The sequence below is a fragment of the Mustela nivalis genome (assembly GCF_964662115.1).
Source record: "Mustela nivalis genome assembly, chromosome: 9".
Classification (NCBI taxonomy): Eukaryota; Metazoa; Chordata; class Mammalia; order Carnivora; family Mustelidae; genus Mustela; species Mustela nivalis.
The window spans coordinates 38,684,923-38,706,512 of NC_139028.1; the positions used below are offsets into that span (position 1 = coordinate 38,684,923).

Sequence of the window (21,590 nt, forward strand, 5' to 3'; positions counted from 1 at the left end):
AATAAATAAATAAAATCTTTAAAAAAAAATCAATAAAAGCTGTTTATTATTGTGCATAAAAATGGTAGACCTTACCTTATTTCTCTCAATGTATGTGTCCAATTGCAAACATACTTGTTATCTAGTGCCCAGTTTTTACAAATAGATTCACAAATTTTAATAATTTTGGTTCCCAAATGAGTCACCTTATTGTGCAATATCAAAACACCAAAATTTTTTTTTTCCATTACTAATGGCTGCTTTTGTATAGTTGTAAAATTGTGCACATGAACAAAAGACATTTAAATCTATAATGAGATTTTGCCACATTCCTACTTAAAATAACACTTTTGGGAGGAAGGCTGTCCATATATTTAGCTATTCCAGTTGCAATTTGAAACCTCAACAAAAGCAAGCAATTATAAAATGGTTTTTACTTGGCTATCTCTTAACTATTTAAATATATTCTACTTCAGAGGTAAAAAGGATTCATCTTTTTGTAAATTGCTATCTGCAAAAAAAAAAAATAGCTCTAAATTGAGAATATATATTTGGAAGATATATATGCTTGAAATAAAAAATGTTGGTGTTTATGACTTTTAGCCACTAACCTGCTCAAAGTCATACCCAATTTTATCTTACAATAAATTCTGTGGTTTTCTAATCTAGGGAGCTAAGTAATCAAACTTGCTTTATTAAGACTGATACCGGAAGATGGCGGAGAAGTAGCAGGCTGAGGCTGCTTCAGCTAGCCGGAGATCAGCTAGATAGCTTATCTAAACATTGCAAACACCTGAAAATCCATCAGCAGATCAAAGAGAAGAAGAACAGCAATTCTGGAAACAGAAAATCAACCACTTTCTGAAAGGTAGGACCAGCAGAGAAGTGAATCCAAAGCAATGGGAAGATAGACCCTGGGGGGAGGGGCCGGCTCCCGGCAAGCGGCGGAGCAACCGCGCACAAAATCAGCACTTTTAAAAGTCTGTTCCGCTGAGGGACATCGCTACAGAGGCTAAACCGGGGCGAGCCCACGCTGGGTCAGCGTGGCCTCAGGTCCCGCAGGGTCACAGAAGGATCGAAGGATCGGGGGTGTCTGAGTGTCGCAGAGCTTGCGGGTATTGGAACGGGAAAGCCGGCTACAGAGACAGAGCCAACAGCAAGCTCACAGCTCTCGGTGTTACCTTAAACCGGTCACAGGCTCGGTGAGCTCGGAGCGCGGCCGGAGGTCAGGCAGATGGGAGTAACTGGGCGCTGTTCTCTGAGGGCGCACTGAGGAGTGGGGCCCTGGGCTCTCGGCTCCTCCAGGCCGGAGACCAGGAAGCCGCCATTTGTATTCCCGGCCTCCGGAACTCTGTAGAAAGCACTCAGGTAACAAAGGCTCCTGAAAGCAAACCCGAGCCAATTACTCACCACGGCCCCTGGTAAGGGCGGTGCAATTCCCTCTGGGGCAAAGACACTTGAGAATCACTACAACAGGCCCCTCACCCAGAAGATCAACAAGAAATCCAGCCGAGACCAAGTTGACCTACCAAGGAGTGCGGTTTCAATACCAAGGAGAGCAGCAGAATTCCAGAGGAGGAGAAAGCCAAGCATGGAACTCCTGGCTTTTTCCCTGTGATTTTTTTTAGTCTTGCAGTTAATTTAATTTTTGTCTTTTTCATTTTTTGTTTTTGGACTCGCCTTCTGGTAAAATATTTTTTTAACTTTTACCTTTTTCTTTATTAACGTTTTTTAACTATTTTATCTAATATATGTATATTTTTTTATATTTTTCTTATTTGTTTTCTTTTTTTTTAATTCTTTTCTTTTTTTTTCTCTTTTCTTTTTTTTTCTTTCATTCTTTTTGAACCTCTTTTTATCCCCTTTCTCCCCCCTCACGATTTGGGATCTCTTCTAATTTGGTTAAAGCATATTTTCCTGGGGTTGTTGCCACCCTTTTAGTATTTTACTTGCTCCTTCATATACTCTTATCTGGACAAAATGACAAGACGGAAAAATTCAACACAAAAAAAAGAACAAGAGGCAGTACCGAAGGCTAGGGACCTAATCAATAGAGACATTGGTAATATGTCAGATCTAGAGTTCAGAATGACAATTCTCAAGGTTCTAGCCGGGCTCGAAAAAGGCAAGGAATATATTAGAGAAACCGTCTCGAGAGATAAAAAAGCCCTTTCTGGAGAAATAAAAGAACTAAAATCTAACCAAGTTGAAATCAAAAAAGCTATTAAGGAGGTGAAATCAAAATTGGAGGCTCTCACTGCTAGGATAAATGAGCAGAAAAGAATTAGTGATATAGAAGACCAAATGACAGAGAATAAAGAAGCTGAGCAAAACAGGGACAAACAGCTACTGGACCACGAGGGGAGAATTCGAGAGATAAGTGACACCATAAGACGAAACAATATTAGAATAATTGGGATACCAGAAGAAGAAGAAAGAGAGAGGGGAGCAGAAGGTATACTGGAGAGAATTATTGGGGAGAATTTCCCCAATATGGCAAAGGGAACGAGCATCAAAATTCAGGAGGTTCAGAGAATGACCCTCAAAATCAATAAGAATAGGCCCACACCCCGTCACCTAATAGTAAAATTTACAAGTCTCAGTGACAAAGAGAAAATCCTGAAAGCAGCGTGGGAAAAGAAGTCTATAACATACAATGGTAAAAATATAAGATTGGCAGCTGACTTATCCACAGAGACCTGGAGGCCAGAAAGAGCTGGCATGATATTTTCAGAGCACTAAACGAGAAAAACATGCAGCCAAGAATACTATATCCAGCTAGGCTATCATTGAAAATAGAAGGAGAGATTAAAAGCTTCCAGGACAAACAAAAACTGAAGGAATTTGCAAACACCAAACCAGCTCTACAGGAAATATTGAAAGGGGTCCTCTAAGCAAAGAGAGAGCCTACAAGTGGTAGATCAGAAAGGAACAGAGACCATATACTGTAACTGTCACCTTACAGGCAATACAATGGCCCTAAATTCATATCTCTCAATAGTTACCCTGAATGATAATGGGTTAAATGCCCCTGTCAAAAGACACAGGGTATCAGAATGGATAAAAAACCAAAACCCATCTATATGTTGCCTCCAAGAAACTCATTATAATCCGGAAGACACTTCCAGATTTAAAGTGAGGGGGTGGAAAAGAATTTACCATGCTAATGGACATCAGAAGAAAGCAGGAGTGGCAATCCTTATATCAGATCAATTAGATTTTAAGCCAAAGACGATAATAAGATTTGAGGAAGGACACTATATCATACTCAAAGGGTCTGTCCAACAAGAAGATTTAACAATTTTAAATATCTATGCCCCCAACGTGGGAGCTGCCAACTATATAAATCAATTAATAACAAAATCAAAGAAACACATAAACGATAATACAATAATAGTAGGGGACTTTAACACACTCCTCACTGAAATGGACAGATCATCCAAGCAAAAGATCAGCAAGGATATAAAGGCCTTAAACGACACACTGGACCAGATTGACATCACAGATATATTCAGAACATTTCATCCCAAAGCAACAGAATACACATTCTTCTCTAGTGCACATGGAACATTCTCCAGAATAGATCACATCCTCGGTCCTAAATCAGGACTCAATCAGTATCAAAAGATTGGGATCATTCCCTGCATATTTTCAGACCACAATACTCTTAAGTTAGAACTCCACCACAAAAGGAAGTTTGGAAAGAACCCAAATACATGCAGACTAAACAGCATCCTTCTAAAGAATGAATGGGTCAACTGGGAAATTAAAGAAGAATTGAAAAAAATCATGGAAACAAATGATAATAAAAATACAACGGTTCAAAATCTGTGGGACACAACAAAGGCAGTCCTGAGAGGAAAATATATAGCAGTACAAGCCTTTCTCAAGAAACAAGAACGGTCTCAGGTACACAACCTAACCCTACACCTAAAGGAGCTGGAGAAAGAACAAGAAAGAAACCCTAAGCCCAGCAGGAGAGGAGAAATCATAAAGATCAGAGCAGAAATCAATGAAATAGAAACAAACAAAAAAAAAAACAATAGAACAAATCAACGAAACTAGGAGCTGGTTCTTTGAAAGAATTAATAAAATTGATAAATCCCTGGCCCAACTCATCAAAAAGAAAAGAGAAAGGACCCAAATAAATAAAATCATGAATGAAAGAGGAGAGATCACAACTAACACCAAAGAAATACAAACTATTATAAGAACATACTATGAGTAACTCTACGCCAATAAATTTGACAATCTGGAAGAAATGGATGCATTCCTAGAAACATATAAACTACCACAACTGAATCAGGAAGAAATAGAAAGCCTGAACAGACCCATAACCAGTAAGGAGATTGAAACAGTCATTAAAAATCTCCAAACAGGGGTGCCTGGGTGGCTCAGTGGGTTGAGCCACTGCCTTCGGCTCAGGTCATGATCTCAGGGTCCTGGGATCGAGCCCCACATCGGGCTCTCTGCTAAGCAGGGAGCCTGCTCTTCCCCCCTCACCACGCCTGCCTCTCTGTCTACTTGTGATCTCTCTATGTAAAATAAATAAATAAACTCTTTTTAAAAAAAATCTACAAACAAACAAAAGCCCAGGGCCAGACGGCTTCCCAGGGGAATTCTACCAAACATTTAAAGAAGAACTAATTCCTATTCTCCTGAAACTGTTTCAAAAAATAGAAATGGAAGGAAAACTTCCAAACTCATTTTATGAGGCCAGCATCACCTTGATCCCAAAACCAGGATCCCATCAAAAAAGAGAGCTATAGACCAATATCCTTGATGAACACAGATGCAAAAATACTTAACAAAATACTAGCCAATAGGATTCAACAGTACATTAAAAGGATTATTCACCACGACAAAGTGGGATTTATTCCAGGGCTGCAAGGTTGGTTCAACATCTGCAAATCAGTCAATGTGATACAACACATCAATAAAAGAAAGAACAAGAACCATATGATACTCTCAATAGATGCTGAAAAAGCATTTGACAAAGTACAGCATCCCTTCCTGATCAAAACTCTTCAAAGTGTAGGGTTAGAGGGCACATACCTCAATATCATCAAAGCCATTTATGAAAAACCCACCGCAAATATCATTCTCAATGGAGAAAAACTGAAAGCTTTTAATGGACACGGCAGGGATGTCCATTATCACCACTGCTATTCAACATAGTACTAGAGGTCTTAGCCTCAGCAATCAGACAACAAAAGGAAATTAAAGGCATCCAAATCGGCAAAGAAGAAGTCAAATTATCACTCTTTGCAGATGATATGATACTATATGTGGAAAACCCAAAAGACTCCACTCCAAAACTGCTAGAACTAGTACAGGAATTCAGTAAAGTGTCAGGATATAAAATCAATGCACAGAAATCAGTTGCATTTCTCTACACCAACAGCAAGTCAGAAAAAAGAGAAATTAAGGAGTCCATCCCATTTACAATTCCATCCAAAACCATAAGATACCTAGGAATAAACCTAACCAAAGAGACACAGAATCTATACTCAGAAAACTATAAAGTTCTCATGAAAAAATTGAGGAAGACACAAAGAAATGGAAAAATGTTCCATGCTCCTGGATTGGAAGAATAAATATTGTGAAAATGTCTATGCTACCTAAAGCAATCTACACATTTAATGCAATTCCTATTAAAGTACCATCCATCTTTTTCAAAGAAATGGAACAAATAATTCTAAAATTTATATGGAACCAGAAAAGACCTCGAATAGCCAAAGGGATATTGAAAAAGAAAGCCAACGTTGGTGGCATCACAATTCCGGACTTCAAGCTCTATTACAAAGCTGTCATCATCAAGACAGCATGGTACTGGCACAAAAACAGACAGATAGATCAGTGGAACAGAATAGAGAGCCCAGAAATAGACCCTCAACTCTATGGTCAACTAGTCTTCGACAAAGCAGGAACGAATGTCCAATGGAAAAAAGACAGCCTCTTCAATAAATGGTGCTGGGAAAACTGGACAGCCACATGCAGAAAAATGAAATTGGACCATTTCCTTACACCACACACAAAAATAGACTCAAAATGGATGAAGGACCTCAATGTGAGAAAGGAATCCATCAAAATCCTTGAGGAGAACACAGGCAGCAGCCTCTTCGACCTCAGCTGCAGCAATATCTTCCTAGGAACAACGCCAAAGGCAAGGGAAGCAAGGGCAAAAATGAACTATTGGGATTTCATCAAGATCAAAAGCTTTTGCACAGCAAAGGAAACAGTTAACAAAATCAAAAGACAACTGACAGAATGGGAGAAGATATTTGCAAACGACATATCAGATAAAGGACTAGTGTCCCGAATCTATAAAGAACTTAGCAAACTCAAAACCCAAAGAACAAATAATCTAATCAAGAAATGGGCAGAGGACATGAACAGACATTTCTGCAAAGAAGACATCCAGATGGCCAACAGACACATGAAAAAGTGCTCCATATCACTCGGCATCAGGGAAATACAAATCAAAACCACAATGAGATATCACCTCACACCAGTCAGAATGGCTAAAATCAACAAGTCAGGAAATGACAGATGCTGGCGAGGATGCGGAGAAAGGGGAACCCTCCTACACTGTTGGTGGGAATGCAAGCTGGTGCAGCCACTCTGGAAAACAGCATGGAGGTTCCTCAAAATGTTGAAAATAGAACTGCCCTATGACCCAGCAATTGCACTATTGGGTATTTACCCTAAAGATACAAACGTAGTGATCCAAAGGGGCACGTGCACCCGAATGTTTATAGCAGCAATGTCCACAATAGCCAAACTATGGAAAGAACCTAGATGTCCATCAACAGATGAATGGATCAAGAAGATGTGGTATATATACACAATGGAATACTATGCAGCCATCAAAAGAAATGAAATCTTGCCATTTGCGACAACATGGATGGAACTAGAGCGTATCATGCTTAGCGAAATAAGTCAAGCAGAGAAAGACAACTATCATATGATCTCCCTGATATGAGGAAGTGGTGATGCAACATGGGGGCTTAAGTGGGTAGGAGAAGAATCAATGAAACAAGATGGGATTGGGAGGGAGACAAACCATAAATGACTCTTAATCTCACAAAACAAACTGAGGGTTGCTGGGGGGAGGGGGTTTGGGAGAAGGGGGTGGGATTATGGACATTGGGGAGGATATGTGCTTTGGTGAGTGCTGTGAAGTGTGTAAACCTGGTGATTCACAGACCTGTACCCCTGTGGATAAAAATATATGTTTATAAAAAATTAAAAATTAAAAAAAAAAAAAGACTGATACCGGAGAAGGTGTATATTTGCATGGAGACCTACAGGATTACAGAGGTTAAAAATGAAATCTATCTCAGGACTCTGACTAGGCACTGCAAAATTTTTTCTGCAAGATAGTAATCTTGGGGCCAGATAGTAATAATCTATGCTTGTGAGCCATACGGTCTCTGACACAACTGTTACTCAATTCTGCTCTTCTAGGATGAGAACCACTATAGAAAACCCAAAGAATTAGGCAATGCTGTCTTCTAATAAAGATTTTTTTATGGGCACTGAAATTGGCTTTCACATAATTCTCATGTCACAAAATGTTGTTCTTTTCGTTTCTTAAACTATTTAAAAATGTAAAAACCACACACATTCATAGTTCAAGGGACACAGGTAGTGAGCCAAATCTGGCATACAATTTGCCACACTCGGACTTTAAACAGAAATTAAAATCATTTTCAACTCAGAAAAGGAAACAAAGGACACCATTAACTCTTCAGGGTGGAAAACTCATCCTGAGTAGAAGAAAATGGAGTCACCCTCGGTCCCTTAATGAGAAACTTGCTCAGCACTGGCGCTGGTACATATGAACTGGTAAAAATATCACACAGGATGGCCAGCTCGCCCTCTCCTGTGCCATCATTCCTTTGGGAATTTGTTAACAGCTGAACTCACAGATGGGAATATCAGCCTCTCGGACCCAAAGGCGAGGACAGAAGTAAGCTCTGAAGAGGAAAACTATAGTAGACTGAAGAAATATATTGACTCAGAAGAAAAGCATTACAATGGCAAGAGCCCAAGGGGCACCTGGGGGGCTTAGTCAGTTAAGTATCCAACTCCTGATTTCAGCTCAGGGTCCTGAGATCCAGCCCCACCTCAGGCTCCTGCTCAGCACAGAGTTCACTTAAGATTCTTTCTCCCTCTCTCTCTCTGCTCCTTGTGCGCTTGTGCACTGAGACACATGCGCATGCTCTCTCTCTGTCTCTCTCAATAAATAAGATCTTATAAAAAAAAAACAAAAAACACAGTGGCCTAAGAAAACTGCAGGGCTAACAAAGAGGCTCATCTTTGAACTACATGGGGAATGGGGAGGATTATTCTAGAGGTTTGTGGTTGGATGGAGTGTATTCAATGGGAGCTTAGAGTCAGAGACCTTTATATGACACAGGCCTGAGGTTCCCTTCCTGTTGGTGTGGTTTCCCGGTTACATGCCTGTGCAGCTGGCAGGTATACAGAAACAGCTAGATCAACTGATGGCAGGAAAAAAAATTGCATAAACATTCTAATGCAAGTATTGATGAATTATGGGCTGACAGCTAGTTTCTCAGACTCCAGCCTTTCACAATGCTCCTATCTTCTTAAAATACAGACTAAGACTCTGCCCACCTGAGTATCATATCTGCCATATGAGTAAATTATCATGGCTATGAGCATGTGCCTTAGAGGCAAACTGCCTGGGTTCAATCTCTGTGCTTTGTCATTTACCAGCTGCCTATTCCTTAATAAATCACATTATTTTCTCTGTGGCTCAAGTGTACTCATTGATAAGAAGAGGATGAAAATAATAGCCCCTACCTCACAGAGCTGTAGAGATGAAATAAATAGATGATAGCTGCCTAGAATACATTTGACATGTATGATCAATATCTATTATATCCTGTTTATCATTATCATGATTTTTGTTACCCCCCAAAACAAAACAAAACAAAAAAACCCCTCCTTAGTAGCAGCACAAAACTCTCCATTATTCTGCCTCAGCTGAATATTTCCTGCCTCATTTCTCAATAATTCATCTTTACCTTTCATTTATATTTGCATGCTAAGCTATGGCCCAATATTTATTCACATTATGGGTTACGACATTAGGGGGTTATAACTAGCATTTGTTTGAATGAAATAGATTACAGTAGAATACAATTGAAAATATCAGGTTATATCATAGGTAATAACAGAAGAGTGTTAGTGCATATATTCATTGCATTATGACATAAAATGCATTTCTTAATGTGGTTCATGTTGGGGGCAGGGTGGGACACTAAAATGAACAGCTCTAATCACATCGGAATATACCAACTTTCTAAGCCACATCACAATTTTCTTTACACCATTATGACTCTTCTCTTTTGTTTCGGACGTTTTTCATCACTTGCACTAACTGGAAAGTTTCTGCTAGCCATTACATTGTATGTGCTGATGCCAGAACATCACAAAAGTCTTTGCCAGAATAAACTATTCCACTGTTTTTGTAAAACTATGGGTGTACTTTATATATACCATTAATTCCATTTCATCATAATTATCTGTTTCTCTGTGACTGCTTTTGCTGTAGTGTTAACCCCATGAAGACAAGCATCATATTTTATTTTTGTGTCCCTAGACTCCACACCATCTCTAACAAAGCAGATCAACACTGTCTAGTTGAATACTTCTGTATCAATAACTTAAGATGGATGATGGCATGCTAATCAACTTTCTAATGACTCAGAGACAGGCAAGGAGGATTAAGTAGTAGAGAAGAACCTGTTATTAGATGATAAAGTATAGATGCCAAAATATTTCATTAGTTTGGAATGAAGTAGCAAAAGTCTCACCATCAAATCCATAGTCTACTAAGCAAGTATGGAATCAAACTGTTCTACCATAATTGCTACTGAGATTTTATTTTTATCTGAATAAACATTATGACACGAACAATGAAAAGGTAACTAATTTGATCAGTTACTACTGATAAATATATTTTTAATGTAGTAGTAACCAGACACTGTTTGGGGTTTTGAGTTCAATTTTCACTGCTAAATTTTAACAAGAACACTTAAAAACTGAAACTGTTTATAGAAAACAAGAGTTTGGTAGTTGAAAAAATGTCCTATTAAAAATAACTATATATAACAGGAATGTTCAACAAATGCAGATGCTTCCTTATACTGACCCTAGCAACTTTGACAACGGGTACTAAGTATATGTTTGTTTATTTTTTGCTGGACTAGATAAATTTTCTGTGTTTCAGATGTAACAAAAGGTTGAATTAATTTTAAAAGGAAAGTAGTTAAGTACTTCATGATTTTTAAAGCTATCAAAGTTTCCTAAATATTAACTCAATGATTTATAGTTTTTAGAGAATTTCCAATTACTTCAACATGTATTAAGTTTTAATTCCAATTTGATACACGTAAAATATAGGAAAGGGCAATAAAAATAGCCCAATAAAACACCATTAAAATTCAAATGCTGATATAATTCATTTGCGACAACCCTAAAAAATATTATAAGGCACAAAAATTAGTATTCTACAAAAATTACTTGGAAAGTCCTTCATCTTTCTTCTTTGCTAGATCACCCCAATAATAAGTTCTGACATGTTTGTGTGTTTTCTCAATAAACAAGCAACTATTACAGTATAAAATTAAACACAGGAGGGTATTACTCCTAGCGGATAGTCATTTTATCAGAGCTCCCCAGTTAGCATCAAATGAGGTGCACTACCTACCTATTCCTGATTCTTGAAATGTAATCCTCTTTGTATCTGCAACTTGCTTTGAATTCTAAAACACAGTGTGAAATAAAATGTTTTGCAATTTTAGTGTGTTGAGTTTTCCACAGAAATCAATATGAAGATTCCTAAGTGTTTCAGAATATTTCTAACCATTTAAATTTGGGGAAAAAAATATCACTGAGAGTTTCCCAACTACCTCAAGGACAAGTGGAAAGGCAGGGATCACAAACAAAGAAGGTGTAAGTAAAAATATCAATGTATATAGTAAATAGAAGCATAAATTCTGGTGTAGCAAATTCTTCTGCAATAGAGGAGTCAGTAAATGTGCTAGAGGAAAAAAAAAATGTATATACAGATAAAAAATCCAACTATTGAACCAAGGAAACCACCTTATTTTCTAGAGAAAATATAAAGTACACAGGGAACATTTCTTCAGGGAAATGCTCCCGGTGAAGCCTCTGAACTCCTCACTGTTGACCTATTGAATCAAGAGACCTAGAAAATTCTCATTAGTTATTTGGAGTTTCTCTTCTACCAGATTAGCTTTAAGTAACTGGATTTGATACAGAGAAGACTTCATTACATGGAAACAGGCTTAATTCTTACCCAAGAAGCCTGACCACTGAAGAATGAAAAAAAACATTCTATTGTGTAACAAGGTTTCACTCTCTAGAACTCTGTGTCAATTTTAACAATGACACTAGAGAGGCTCTACTGCATTTCATCAATTACTATTATGTAGGGCACTTGAAAATTGCATCAAAATTTAATAAACTATATATATTTGACCTAAAAACTAGCATAAGGGAGGGAAGATTGGGTGGCTCAGTTGGTTAAGCATACGAATCTATTTAAAAAATATTTTATTTATTTATTTGACAGAGAGAGATAGAGAGTGAGCACAATTAGGGCAAGTGGGAGAGGGAGAAGCAGATTCTCCACTGAGTGGGGAGCCAGACGTGGGACATGATCCCGGACCATGACCTGAGCCGAAGGCAAACACCCAACTGACAGAGCCACTCAGGTGCCTCATTTGATTCTTGATTTCAGCTCAGGTCATGGTCCCAGGGTCCTTAGATCAAGCTCCACATTGGGCTCCACATTCTGTGGGAAGTCAATCCTCTCGATATTCTTCCCTTCTCCCTTCTCCTTCTGCACCCCCACTCATGCTCCTTTGTGTTCTCTCTCAAATAAATAATTAAATCTTTAAAAAATTAGCAAAAGGATCATTTGTAAATCTACAATTTGGGGGGATGCTTAAAATGTTTCTTAAGTATCAGTCTCTAGGCATCAACATAAGGATAATCAGGAGGAAGAAAAGTGATAATCTTATCTTCAATTTATTATAATCAAATTATAACACAAGTTTATCCTCCTGAGCATGTAACAGCCACTTAACAAAGTTAAAATAATCTATGTAGGTATATAAACACACATATACTTTTTAAATATAGTGATGTAAAAAATATATATTGATTGAGGTGTTCAGAATGCCTTCAGTTATGTCCCTCCCCAGAATTCTAACTATGGGAGGCTCAGCTTTTCTAATGGACCAGGAAGCTCTGAAATGTAAAAAACATGATACCTCAGCAATTTTTGAAACATGTACAGACACTGAATGGCAGCACCTGTCAAGTAGAAAGACTACTACTGACTCACCTGTCCCCAGGGGATGTGATCTGGTTTGTTTTTCTAGTGATGGCAATGGGGTCAATTAGAGCAAATACTCACTTTACAAGATGTTGTAAGGATGATGAAAATACACTATAAACTATAACAAAAAATGCATTTACATTCCCATGATAAAGGCAGGTATAATATGTTGCCCAAATTACTGAATTAGATAGCAAGAAGGCATGGACTTGAGTCCCCAGCTAAAGTACATGTGTACTTCTAGGTTGTTGGCAATACTTCTTGATCTTTCTTGATCTTTCAAGTTAGTCCTGTGGAAAATACTTCCTATTTTGTAGGACTGTTGGAAGTAACAGCACTTCACAAATTTTACAGTTATTAAGTATAAGAAATGTCCAAGTAAGAGGTAAGACCTTCTTGCTTGGTAACCCTATAAATTGCACTTAATAACCAACAAATCAACATTGATTTGTCTCTGCCTTTAAGACAAAATAAGGTAAACTAAACTACATGAACCTTATTTTTACTGAAATACTTTGATTAATACTAACAGAATGTATATAACATGAATACTAATTATTAACTATAAGAGCAATTAATACCTTAGCGCTTAATATGTAAAAGAAAATATGTGAAGAAATTTGTGAAATGTCAAATTATGCTGTCATATCAATCCTATGAAGATGGTTCTTTTATTGTTCCCATTTTTTTCAGATGGAGAAAGGTAAAAAAGGTAATTAACTTACCCAAATCCACATTTCCTATGAGTATTATATGTCAAGTTTGTATGACTCTATAGAACTTGCTGATAAATTATGAGACATTATCCTATTCTCCAAATGAGCTAACCAGACAATTTTCCTCTTTAAGAATAAAGGAATTAATATTTCTTGAGCATCAAACATGTAGTGGTGCTACTAGTGGTGCTACTATAGATTTTAGCTCATTTCAGTTTAAAAAATGAATGTACTCCTTTACTAGCTCCATGACCTCCGCCCATTTGCTTAATTTCTCAGCACCTCAGCTTATTCATCTACAAAATGCGTTTAACAGTTTTCCTATCTAATATGCTAGATATGAGGATTAAATGAGCTTCAAGTAAAGTAGTACTTGGTTACCTATTATGAAGGGTAATTATTATTACTGCTTTAAAAAAGATGACCAAATAACAAAAATCAACAATTCTCAAACCCCATGTAATAGGTGACAGAAATTACAATAAAGAGAATTAAAATAAAAGAAATTATAATTTCTTGAAATTACAATAAAGAGAATTACAAGTAGTTTCAAAACAACTATCAAATAGTTTATAATTTGCCCTGAAAATTCAGCCCCAGAGAACATCTGTCCAGGAAGCAAACTCAGCTCAGCAGCACATGAAAAACCAATCCTGGGCGCCTGGGTGGCTCAGTGGGTTAAAGCCTCTGCCTTCCGCTCAGGTCATGATCTCAGGGTCCTGGAATCGAGCCCCACATCGGGCTCTCTGCTCAGTGGGGAGTCTGCTTCCTCCTCTCTCTCTCTCTCTCTCTCCCTCTCTGCCTGCATCTCTGCCTACTTGTGATCTCTCTCTGTCCAATAAATAAATAAAATATTAAAAAAAAAAAAGAAAAGAAAAGAAAAAGAAAAAGAAAAACCAATCCTGACCATCCTCTGTAGAACTTGTTGACAACGGAGGAAAAATAAAGTCATGTGACACTAGAACCCATACTCTGACACTAGAAACCACAATTTTAGATGGTTCCTATCATGAGTCCAATGTATTACCCATTAAATTAGATTAATAACTCAGCCAAATGGCAAAAGCTTTTTAATTTGGAATAAGTAAAATATCTGTAATCCTTCTAGATTCTTTAAGTTATTTGTATATTTGAGACAACAAATGAGATTAAAGCCATTTTTCACATGATAGAAATCTAAGACTAACAAATTAATCATGACAATTCTTCACAGATTATACACACTACATGCTAAAATAATTATATGTATAAGATGTGTTTAAAAATAATAAATGCCCAGAGACAGAACCATACTCTACCATGGAGAAAACAAGAACAAGAATCATTGGATTCCATTACAGTCTTCAACATAACAAAAATCAAGTTCTATTCTGAAATGACTAATATTTTTCATAGAATAATATTCATATGATTTCTATTAAGGTCTACTTAGAAATGTCTTTAAAAAAAAATTAAACCAGTCTTGAAAAACATTTCAATGTCTTTAATGGGCAGTATTTCTCAAGACTGTTATCTCTACTGAAATAAGTCAGTATTACATGTCTACTGTGTGATGAGGAAAATTAAAAATCAAACGAAATATGTTAACTAGGCTTGATTCAAAGTGGGCAAGCTTGAAACATAAAGTGGGCATACTTGAAATGTTTTTATAATTAAGATAACATTTCACACTGAATCATGTTTGCTAAAGGTTAGGAAAATAAAATATTTTACAAAAGAGTATTCTAAAGAATAGTAGAGGAGGAATCAAAATACTATTGGTCTGAGGAATTTAGTTCTTAATCCTCACTGTGCCAATAACTAGTTGCTCAGTCTGTTTATATGTGGAAAATGAGTCCTTGGTCTCCTGAAAGTCAGTTCCATCTCTTAAAATATGTAACAGACTGGTATGTATATATGCTTACACTATTTTTCCTAATGTATTTGTCTTTGAGTAGGAACTCAAATATGGAGTACTACTTATAGTTTAGAGTCTGACAGTGTATGTGATAACAGGTGTAGAAAGGACTTAAAATGGATTCTCTCTAGGGACAAGGAGGAATTTTGAATGGAATCAAACACAGTTGTCAATTTAATGCAGACAAGTCATAGTCCATTTTGCTCTATTAGAATGCTGCTCTGGATATATTACTATTGTGAAAATTTTAGTTTGCATTAATCATTCTGGATACCTATTCTCCTCATTTTTAGAACTGAAATCAGCATCAACAGGATACAAATTAAAAAAAAACTAAACATCCAATTCTATACTCTGACACATGTAATATGTCAGGCTTACAAACAATTCCATTCTGCATCTACCAGCACACTAAGAACCTCTACATAAATACACTTTTGCAACTGTTTATAGATAATTTTAGCTATCAAAAATATAGGAACCACCTCCTCTATCCTTCAGTTCAGCATCACCCATCATTAATCTTTTCTAATTGTTCTCAATAGTCCTTGTTCTCCACAACTGTAACTCACACAGCAAAGTATCAGGTTTCTCAAAGTGCACAGAACAAACTACAAAGGAAATGTTTGTAGTCCATACACTTTGTCCACTTCAGTTAAATAGGGTCACCTCGTTGTGAGGAGCAAGCTACTTTGACTCGGCATTTTCCACTTGGCCCAAGTTGAAGAGGTCACTGACGGCAGTGGAGGAGTCTACACTTAACTGATGTTCTTGCTTTCCAGCTAGCTCATTAGCCTGAACACACTTGCTCAAAACTTCTACTATACAGACTGTAAAAAGCAGCAGTGTCATGCGGAGAATTAACTCTATTTATCGAGAAAATACATAAGGTAAGGTGAAATAAGGAATAAACCAATAGAAAAAATAAATACCGTCAAATATTTTAATTTATATCACAAAATTTCTGTAATACCAAAATAAAACTGACCTATACATATATTTCAGAAGAAAATGCCTGGTTTTTATTCACTTTACTGAACAAGGATTACTTAACAGCTTATAAACAATTTAGTACTAAGAGCGTCAGGCAGATAAAGTGCACAGAATCACCACAACCAAAAGGCCAAATGCAATAATACTTAGGTTCAAGATTTCATTTGAACTCACTTAGGAGCAAGTTTAAAATACCTTCCCCAATCACAAGGCAAAGGCATAGTACACTGTGTGTGCTCTCAGCTGATAATGGCCAGCAACTGAGATATTTAAAAAATAATAAGAAGAAGAAAGATAAAATAAAATGTGTATAATTATTCATTTTAACTAGAGCTAATTTAAACTCTTAAATAAGAATAAAAATAACATAAAATGGGTGTAATTATTCATGTTATTTTAACTATAGGTAACTTAAACACTTAAATAAGAATAAGAATAATCCATACGTAATGTCTGCTATTTTAGAGGGATCATAACACTTTCACAGAGCTCTTTAAATTTTTTTACTAAAGTTTTTTATTTATTTGAGAGAGAGAAAGAGAGAGAGAGTGCACACAAGCAGGGGGAGGGGCAGAGGGAATGATACTGAAGTTGACTCCCCACTGAGCACAGAGCCTCCATGCAGGGCTCAATCCCAGGACCCTGACTTGACCTGAACCAAACTCAAATGTTGGACACTTAACCAACTAAGCCACCCAGGTGCCCCAAAAAGCTTTCATTTTTATAAAAGTATCACTGAAGTGAGACATTGTAAATTGGGGCTCTAAAGTAAAATTGATTAATTTCAGATACATAGTCTGACTTCCTAGCTCTGTGATCTGTTAAGGTCACCTCATGATTTTCCTCATTGTGAAAGCAGGTGTAACACCTACACTCATCTCACAGGTTGCTTGGTGAGAACTTAATTAAGTCACAGATGTAATAGCTCAGCGAAAACCCCAACAATTATAGATATAAATAAAGATTAACTACTATTATTCTTGAAAAAATAAAAAAAACTCTTCCTTGCTCTGAGCACACTGAACATTATTTTCTTCCTTCTTCGGCCCTTCCTTCTCAACCTCCTTATCTGTCCTGTTTTTCTCTCCCAAACATCCAATGTTAAGTTCTCATATGATATACAACCTCAGTCCTCTTCTCATTCTATCCTTTCCCAGAAAGAATCTAATCTTGCCCATGATTTTAATTAACACCTAGAAGACAATTCCCAAATGTGTATTTCTAAATCAGATCTGAATATACACGTGCCAACTCAACATTTCCACTTGGGTATCTTGGAGGAACCTCAAATTCATTATAACTAAACTCACCATTTTTCCCACCCAAACATAAATGTTGCATACTAAAATCACCCAATTATACAACCCATAACCCTAAGAGTAATCCCTGAAATGTCCTATTTCTCGCTTCCCAATATATAACCCATTTCTTACCGTTCCCATTTTACCTCTGAAATACATCCCTTTGTCTTCACAGCCACTATCGTCTTCTGAATCTAAAGTCACTATCCAATAGCCCCTAAATTGGTTTTCCCAAAGCAGTCCTACCCCTCCAATCCCTGTATGACATCCAACTTTTCAAATACAAACATAACATAAACAAAAAAATAAATAAAATGCAAATATCATACCTCTAGCTATAACTTTTCTTTGGATCATCAGTGCCCTCAGAATAAGAAGCAAAATACTTTGGACCATTAATAAATCTGTGCACGTGCCCTCTTGTCTTCATTACCCTCTATATTCCTAAAATCCTTTTTCTTCTAAAATGCTAGGCTCTATCCTCCTTTGAGGCCTTTCTTCATACCCACTCTGTTGGGAATATGAAAAGTTTAACACTTCCTGCTCCTGAACTCCCATTTCCAGCTATTTCTTTATCATTAAGTTCGCTGCTTAATCAATACTTCCTCCAGAAGACATTTCCTGATTCTCTGGACAAGGTCAGTTTTTATTAATTATATTCCCACAAAGCACTCTTTACTATTGCATCACAATCTTCAGTGCATTTGTAATTACTCTGGTGTCTGCTTTCCACAAAAGATAATAAGGGACACAACAGCAGGAGGCAAGCTTGTCTTGTTTACAATTATATCCCTTAATCTTATCAAACACCATGATTTTCACAGTGGGCCAACTACGATATTGATAAATGTTTGCTGAATTAGTTAACATAAAAATGGTTCTGATTTAGTCCCTAATTTGATAATACTTATAATTTGTAGAGAAATGCACATAAAACTGATTCAACACAGACTATACTAGCTTTTTACAGTAAATCAGCAAAAAAACCCTACTTGATCTATAAGAAAGATAATCAATTCTGGAAGCTAAATAAATAATATGAAGAAAGGCCCGTATGAGGAAGGCTACTTTCTGGTGCTAGAATATGAATGAAGCCATAGAGAGCTAACAGGACTTCAACAAGCAAAGGATAAAAAGTATTCTAAGGAGAGGAAAATTTGGGCAAAGCCACAGACCTAGTCAGGGTATAAACAGTGACTGGTGAACAGACAACGTGCCTAAGGAGGGAGGTATACTGAAATACAGCAATATTTGCTATATATAAGAAAATATATTTGCTATACTGAAATACAGCAAATGGGCACACTGTGGAAAGCTGGAAAGCTTTCAGTATCAGAATTAAACTGTCTCTCAAGGAGAACCCACTGAAAATTTCATCATTAAAGAATGATGAAGACAGCAAAAACATGTTAACAGATTAAGATGAAGTGTGGAGACCAACTAATAAAATATTTCAATATTTCAGGTGGAAAGGAAGGAGGGAAGGAGGAAAAATAATTATACAGTAGAACAACACTGCTCGAATGGGGAAGGGGTAGGTGATTGACTAAATGGAAAACCAAAACAGAGAAAAGACAGAAGAAGGATGTCAAAAGTTTTTTTACAAACACTTTTTTTTTAAAGACTTATTTATTTGAAAGAGAACATAAGCAGGAGGGGAAGAGGGAGAGAGAGAGATTCCCAAACAGACTCCATGCTTAGCATGGAGTCCAACACAGGGCCTGATCTCCGGATCCTAGAATCATGACCGGAGTCAAAACCAAGAGTGGGACACTTAACCAACTGTGCCACCCAGGCGCCCCTCACAAAACATTTTTATTAATAATGAAAAAATACAAAAAATAATGAAAGTTCTTTTATAATTACTGCCTGAGTTTTCAATACACTTTATACCTAATTTTTATTTTATATGGTTAGGAAAAAAACTCCTCAATGTCACTATAATTTCACTCTCTTTAAAATGGTTAATTTCCTACAATCATTGGGATGAAAGAAACTACCTTATAATATGCTGACTTCCTCTATTCAGTAGAAGAAAACCCTTTATGTCTAAAAGAATTCCAGTCTTTGTAATAGGCGCTGTGCAAAAGTTAAAAATGACGTACAGAATTTTTTTTTTTTATGTACGGAATTTTTTAAAAGGTCATTCTAATTTCAAAAATATTAACATCTGAAAGTATGTCATCTTTAATTATCAGGAGAATATATGAAGAATAATAAAATATAACACTTACTTTTGCTGCACCTATCTGTTCTTTGCGAAACTTCTCAAGTGGAGCAATTAATACATCATTAGCGTTTTGAATCTGAAATTAAAAATGTAAACACATTAAGTTCTATAATATTTTATAAAAATATTAATTAAAAAAACAGATAGCTCCTTTATTCAACTTACTTAAATAAAGAACTTTTGTTCTCTGGACGGCTTCTATAAATGAAATAAAAATACCTTGCATGTTAAATAGTAATTTCTACTTTATAAGGTTGTTTCCACAAATTATTTCACTTAATTCCAACAATAACATGAATAATGGAAACCAAGTATACATGTTGAGATCCTAGTCTAAACATTTAATTTTGTATTCTAAGATGTAACTAAGAAATAAAACAGATATTTATAAATACCTTTAATTACTCTGGTTTATTGTAGTTAGTTTAAGCATCATTTTAAAATCAAATCCTATAAAGCTCTTCTATTTGCCACTAGAATGTTATTCTACATCTGCGAAATAAAATAAGGTTCATTTTCTTCTATTTAATTAGATTTCTTACACTTGGCTGAATGTTCATATACTTCCAACCCTACTATAATATTACCTGATTTCATTTCAATGAACAGTATTTTAGCCCCAAACTCCAAACTGGGATTTACTACCACTTTAAGACATAAATATTTTAATTTGGATCTGTGAGAATATTGTGAAGAAGGAGTTTTCAGTGTGGGAACCAGGTACTGAATGCAAGAGATCTACATTTCTAAGAAAAACACTATGCTGGGAAGAAATCTTCAATTGAAAAAACCTTTACAAAGTATTAAAATTAAACACAGAATCTTAAATGCTCTCAACACAAACATGAAAAATGGTAATTATGTGACAGAATGGAGGTGTTAGCTATTGCCCTGATGGTAAACAGTTTGCAATATATACATGTATTAAGTCAACCTGCACAGTTTAAACTTACACAATATTATATGTCCTTGATATCTCAATGAGGCTAAAGGGACAGTTATAGTTAACAAACAAAATTTATAATTTACCACTGTGATAATATGATCTATTATATAATTAGCAAATGCTAAGATGAAGAGAAATCTTTTTTTAATTTCTTTTCAGTGTTCCAAAATTCATTGTTTATGCACCACACCCAGTGCTCCATGCAATACATGCCCTCCATAAACTCAGGCTCACCCAAACCCCCCACCCCACTCCCCTCCAAAACCCTGTTTATTTCTCAGTGTCCACAGACTTTCATGGTTCATCTCCCCCTCCAACTTCCTCCAACTCAATTCTCCTCTCCATCTCCCCATGTCCTCCATTGCTATTCCTTATGCTCCACAAGTAAGTGAAACCATATCATAATCGACTCTCTCTGCTTGACTTATTTCATTCATCATAATCTCTTCCAGTCCTGTCCGTGTTGATGTAAAAGTTGGGTATTCATCCTTTCTGATGGAGGCATAGTACTCCATAGTATATATGGACCACATCTTTTTCATCCATTCATCCGTTGAAGGGCCTCTTGGTTCTTTCCACAGTTTGGCGACTGTGGCCATTGCTGCTATGAACATTGGGGTACAGACAGCCCTTCTTTTCACTACATCTGTATCTTTGGGGTAAATACCCAATAGTGCAATTGCAGGGTCATAGGAAAGCTCTATTTTTAATTTTTTAAGGAATCTCTACACACATTTAAAAATAAAACTCTATTTTTAAAATATGTAACTCTATTTTAAAATAGGTTAAAATATATACAGGAGTTCCTTACATCATTCTTACAACTTTAAGTGTAAAATTATACCAAAATTCTAAAATTCCAATGCAAGTGTTTTTTTTTTTTTAAGATTTTATTTATTTATTTGGCAGAGAGAGAGACATCACAAGTAGGCAGAGAGGCAGGCAGACAGAGGAAGGGGAGCAGGTTCCCTGCTGAGCAGAGAGCCCAATGCGGGGCTCGATCCCAGAACCCTGAGATCATGACCTGAGCTGAAGGCAGAGGCTTAACCCACTGAGCCACCCAGGTGCCCCAATGCAAGTGTTTTACTTTCACTTAATTTCACTGAACTTCTTATTCTCTAGTTA

At 36.4% G+C, this 21,590-nt stretch overlaps 1 protein-coding gene across 3 annotated transcripts in view; it reads right to left on the bottom strand.

Moving 5' to 3' along the window:
- Positions 1 to 21,590, bottom strand: part of ARHGAP42 (Rho GTPase activating protein 42) — a gene marked incomplete at its 5' end in the record, with an annotated part of 285,594 nt that overhangs the window by 117,785 nt on the left and 146,219 nt on the right. For all 3 annotated transcript variants that reach the window (XM_082683338.1, XM_082683336.1, XM_082683337.1), the window contains one exon: positions 19,524 to 19,595. In XM_082683338.1, coding sequence (XP_082539464.1) covers positions 19,524 to 19,595 — 72 coding nt within the window. The remainder of the gene's footprint in view (positions 1 to 19,523; positions 19,596 to 21,590) is intronic.